Source organism: Penaeus vannamei, chromosome 22 (genome assembly GCF_042767895.1).
Source record: "Penaeus vannamei isolate JL-2024 chromosome 22, ASM4276789v1, whole genome shotgun sequence".
In the NCBI taxonomy this organism is placed as follows: Eukaryota; Metazoa; Arthropoda; class Malacostraca; order Decapoda; family Penaeidae; genus Penaeus; species Penaeus vannamei.
This window is the reverse complement of record NC_091570.1, coordinates 16,113,031-16,118,030: the sequence shown is the minus strand read 5'-3', so window position 1 is coordinate 16,118,030 and position 5,000 is coordinate 16,113,031. Positions and strand designations below refer to the sequence as shown.

At 48.9% G+C, this 5,000-nt stretch overlaps 1 protein-coding gene across 1 annotated transcript in view; it reads left to right on the top strand.

Annotated features, from left to right (window-relative positions):
• Positions 1–5,000, top strand: part of LOC113822205 (GTPase-activating Rap/Ran-GAP domain-like protein 3) — a gene marked incomplete in the record, with an annotated part of 672,275 nt that overhangs the window by 448,638 nt on the left and 218,637 nt on the right. Inside the window, 1 exon segment of the mRNA XM_070136675.1 lies at positions 183–285. Coding sequence (XP_069992776.1) covers positions 183–285 — 103 coding nt within the window.

The following is a 5,000-nucleotide window of genomic DNA, read 5'->3' as shown; positions in this document are numbered from 1 at the left end:
AGAATAATAGAAAAATCGAGAGAGAGAGAAATCGAGAGAGAGTCAGAGAGACAGACAGAAAATACGAGAACCAAAACAAGAAAGAAAGACGAAAGAAAGAAAGAGAGAGAGAGATAGAGGGGAGAGAAGGAGAGAAGGAAGGGACATGTCAGCCCAACCGTACTAAGTTTATGCTGTTACAGGACCTGCTGCTATTGGAGGAACAAGAGGGCTCCGTCAACTTCAAGTTCGGTATCCTCTACATGAAGGCGGGACAAACTTCTGATGACGAGGTCCTTAGTAATGGTAAGTTCTTGGCCCTTTGGGATCGGTGGAGGAGGAGGTGGGTGGAGGAGGTGGGTGGAGGAGGTGGGTGGAGGAGGAGGAGTGGTGGAGGAGGAGGAGGTGGGTGGTAGGAGGTGGGTGGAGGAGGGAGGTGGGTGGGAGGAGGAGGAGGAGGAGAAGGAGGAGGGTGGAGGGAGGAGGAGAAGGAGGTAGGTAGGTGGGGTGGAGGAGGAGGAGGAGGAGAGGTAGGTGGAGGAGGAGGAGAAGGAGGAGGGAGGAGGAGGAGGAAGGAGGGAGTGAAGGAGGTGGGTGGAGGAGGTGGGTGGAGGTAGGAGGGAGAAAAGGAGGAGAAGGAGGAGGTAGGAGGAGTAAGGAGGAGAAGGGAGGAGGTAGGAGGGAGGAGAAGGAGGAGGAGGAGGTAGGAGGTGGGTGGAGGAGAGTGGGTGGAGGTAGGAGGTGGGTGGAGGAGGAGGTGGGTGGAGGAGGAGGAGGAGGAGGTAGGAGGGTGAGAAGGAGGGTGGAGGAGGAGGAGGTGGGTGGAGGAGGAAGGAGGAGGAGGAGGTGGGTAGGAGGAGGGAGAGGAGGAGAGAGGAGGAGAAGGAGGAGGTGGGTGGAGGGGAGAAGGGTGGGTGGAGGGAGGAGGAGAAGGAGGAGGTAGGAGGAGGAGAGTGGAGGAGGAGGAGGGAGGAGGAGGTGGGTGGAGGAGAGAGGTAAGGTGGAGAGGAGGAGGAGAGGAGGAGGAGTGGAGGAGGAGGGAGGAGGTAGGAGGTGGGTGGAGGAGAAGGAGGGTGAGGTGGGAGGAGGAGAAGGAGGAGAAGGAGGAGGAGGAGGTGGTGGGTGGAGGAGGAGGAGGAGAAGGAGGAGGAGGAGGTGAGGTGGAGGAGAAGGAGGAGGAGGTGGGTGGAGGAGGAGGAGGAGAAGGAGGGAGGAGGTGGTGGAGGAGGTGGGTGGAGGAGGAGGTGGGTGGAGGAGAAGGAGGAGGAGGAGAAAGGAGGAGGTGGGAGGAGAAGAGAAGGAGGAGGTCGGTGGAGGAGGAGGAGGAGGAAGGAGGAGGTGGGTGGAGGAGAAGGAGGAGGAGGAGGAGGAGAAGGGAGGAGGTAGGAGGAGGTGGGTGGAGGGAGAAGGAGGAGGTAGGAGGATGGAGGAGGAGAAGGAGGGAGGAGGTCGGTGGAGGAGGAGGAGGAGAAGGAGGAGGTGGAGGAGGAGAAGGAGGAGGTGGGAGGAGGAGAAGGAGGAGGTAGGAGGGTGGGTGGAGGAGAAGGAGGAGGTGGGTGGAGGAGAAGGAGGAGGTGGGAGGAGGAGGAGGTGGGTGGAGGAGAAGGGAGGAGGTCGGAGGTGGGTGGAGGAGAAGGAGGGAGGTGGGTGGAGGAGAAGGAGGAGGTAGGAGGGAGTGAAGGAGGGAGGTGGGTGGAGGAGAAGGAGGAGGTGGGCTGGAGGAGGAGGGAGGAAGGGAAGAGGTGGGTGGAGGAGGAGCGAGGAGAAGGAGGAGGAGAGGTGGGAGTAGAGGGAGTGAGGTGGGTGGAGGAGAGAGGATAGGGAGTGAAGGGAGGAGGGGAGGGAGAGAGAAGAGGGAGTGAAGGGGAGGAGGTGGGTGGAGGAGGAGGGAGGAAGGAGGAGGAAGAGGTAGGAGGGAGTGAAGGAGGGAGGTGGAGGGAGAGAGGAGGGGGAGTGAAGGAGAGGTGGGTGGAGGAGGAAGGAGTGAAGGTAGGAGGAAGAGGTAGGAGGGAGTGAATGAGGAGAGGTGGGTGGAGGAGAAGGAGGAGGGAGGGAGTAAAGGAGGAGAGGTGGGTGGAGGAGAAGGAGGAGAAGGAGGGAGGTAGGAGGGAGTGAAGGAGGAGGTAGGAGGGAGGTGGAGGAGTAAGGAGGGGTGGGTGGAGGAAAAGGAGGAGAAGGAGGAGGTAGGAGGCAGTGAAGGAGGAGGTAGGAGGAAGAAGGGAGGGAGTGAAGGAGGAGGTGGGTGGATGAGAAGGAGAGAATCAAAGAGGAGGTGAGTAGAGGAGAAAGAGGAGGAGTAGGTGGAGGAGGAGGAGGTTGAAGGAAGGAAAATTGAAGAGTTGAGTAGGGAAAGAATGTTGGAAGAGGTGAAAGAGGTGGATGGAGGAGAAGCAGGAGGTGGACGAGGAGAAGGAGGTGGAGGAGGAAAAGGAGTTGGAAGGAGGAAAATGAGATGAGAAGATGTGAAGAAAAAGAAGGAAGAGGGAAGGGGAGAAGGATGTGGGAGGAGAAGGAGTTGGTGAAGGAAATTAGGGAAAGGGAAGAGGAAGTGAGATAATGAAAAGGAGAGGGAAGAAGGAGAAGGAGGGAGAGAGGGAGAAGGTGGGAGAGAAGATGGGAGGAGGAGGAAGAGGGGGAACAAAGAGGGGAGGAAATTGAGAAGAAAAGGAAAAAAAGACAAGGAGCAGGGAAAGGAGGAGGAAGTGGGAGATAGACAAGGAGATGAAAGTAAAGTAAACGAAACGGGAACAGAGGCAGACGAGAAGAGGTGAAAAGGAAAGGAAATAAGAGGAGTAGGTGAGAAACGGAGAGGAGATAGCAACGAAGGAGGAAAAGGGGGGGAAGAGAGACGGAGAGGAAGAGGAGGAAGGTGTAGAAAGAAAAATCAGAAAGAAGGGGGATAAGAACAAGGAGAGAAGGTGGGAGGAAGAAAAGAGAGAGAGATTAGAAAACGAACAAGACAAAAGAGAAAAGGAGGAGGGCATGAGGAAACAATTGACGAGGAGGCAGGAGTATAATTTTAAATAGGAAAAGGTAATAAACAAAGACGAAGCCAAAGGAGGAGGGAAAGAAGATATGAAACAAGAGAGATAAGAGTAACAATAAATTGACGAATGACGAAGATGGAAAAATACAAAGGAGGGGATAATGAAAAAGAGAGGAGAAATAAGGAGGAACAAAAGCAGATAAAAAATACAAAAAATATATATATAAGCAAAACATATAAGCATTGATATTGTTATTACTGATATTAGCATAATGTTACCAACGGGACTTGGAATATCGACGGCAAGTGAGAACATCAGTGTAAAGGGAAGAACAAAAATAATAATAGATAAAGTAATTAAACGAAAAGATAACTTTATCATTAAGTGTAGATAAACGCACCTTTAAAAAGTACAATAATACCCCCATCAAAAAAAAATCAAATAGATTATTCTAGACGATAATATCATCACAATTACCTATACCACCTTTTAGAACGGAACACAAGCGAGTCAAAAAAAAAATAAAAAAATAAAAAAACAAAAACTTCAATAAAGTCTCTACGTGAATGTGGGCCAAAGACTCAAGTTTGGCGCAAGGAAACTTAAGCGAAACTTTCGAGGAAGACAAATGTAGATTATTTTAAGTCTTTCTACCCTAGTGTCCCTAATCTTCCCTGGTGTGTCCCTAATCCTCAGTGGTGTTTGCTAATCCTCTGAGGGTGTTCCCGAATTCCCGCTGGTGTTTCCTTTGTGTTAATTTCAAGATTGGCGTCGTGTTAATGGATTTTTTTTTCTCTCCCTCTCTCTCTTTAATTTCAAGATTGGCGTCGTGTTAATGGATTTTTTTTTCTCTCCCTCTCTCTCTTTCTCTTTTTCTTACTCTCTCTCTCATTGTCAATCTCTCTCCCTCTCCGTCTCTTACTCTCTCTCTCTTTCTTTCTCTCTCTCTCACCTCTCTCTCTCTCTCTCCTTTCTCCCCCAACCCCCCCTCTCTCTCTCTCTCTCTCTTTTCTTTCTCTCAATATCAATCTCTCTCTCCCATTCCTTTCTTCTCTCCGTCTATCTGTCCCTCTCTCTCTGCTCTCTCTCTCTCTCTCTCTCTCTCTCTCTCTCTCTCTCTCTCTCTCTCTCTCTCTCTCCCTCTCTCTCTCTCTCTTTCCATCTCTCTCTCTCTCTCTCTCTCTCTCTCTCTCTCTCTCTCTCTCTCTCTCTCTCTCTCTCTCTCTCTCTCTCTCTCTCTCTCTCTCTCTCTCTCTCTCTCTTTCTCTTTGTTTCTGTGTTTCTGCTCTTAATCTTTACTGAATATCTGACTATATATATTTCTATCAGTTTATACATCTATTCAAATATAAATACCTTTCTATCAGGCTTATCTAACAAATATTTGACACATATCTTAGTGTCATTATCACCACAAGTTACCGAAGAAAATTTCCTTTTATCCGTAGACCACCAAATTCCAGGTCGAACCAGAGGACATTAGTAAATCAGAGGTCAAAGTGGGTCAAATTTTTCAAAAAAGTAATTCCCAAAGATCGGGTCAAGTCAGGAGAAACGGACTCCGATATCTGGTCGAATTCGCAAAAATTGTCAGGTCAAATCAGGTAACGCATCAGGAAGGCTTTTCGAGAGGAGTAGGGGGTGGGGAGAGGTCAAAGGTCATATGACATCGTTCTTGGAAGCTGGAAAGAGAATAGGAAGGAAGAAAGATAAAGTGTTTGATAAAGGTGTAACAGAGAGGATGAGAGAGGGAAAAAATACGAGAGAGGTTTAGTTCGAGAAAAGAATGAAATGTGTTAAACCGAAAAGGAAAGAGAGAGAGAGAAAAAGTTTAAAATGTTTTTAAAGTTGAATGCGATGGTCATTTTGATAAATGCAACTAAATGATGGGAATTGTATTTAATGCTGATAATCATGAAAATGTTGAAGGTCGTAAAAATTGACCTTTAATAATAACAAGAAAAAATGTAAAAGTGATGACAACAATATCATCATCATCAACAACGATAATAATCATAGAAATTATAATGGTAC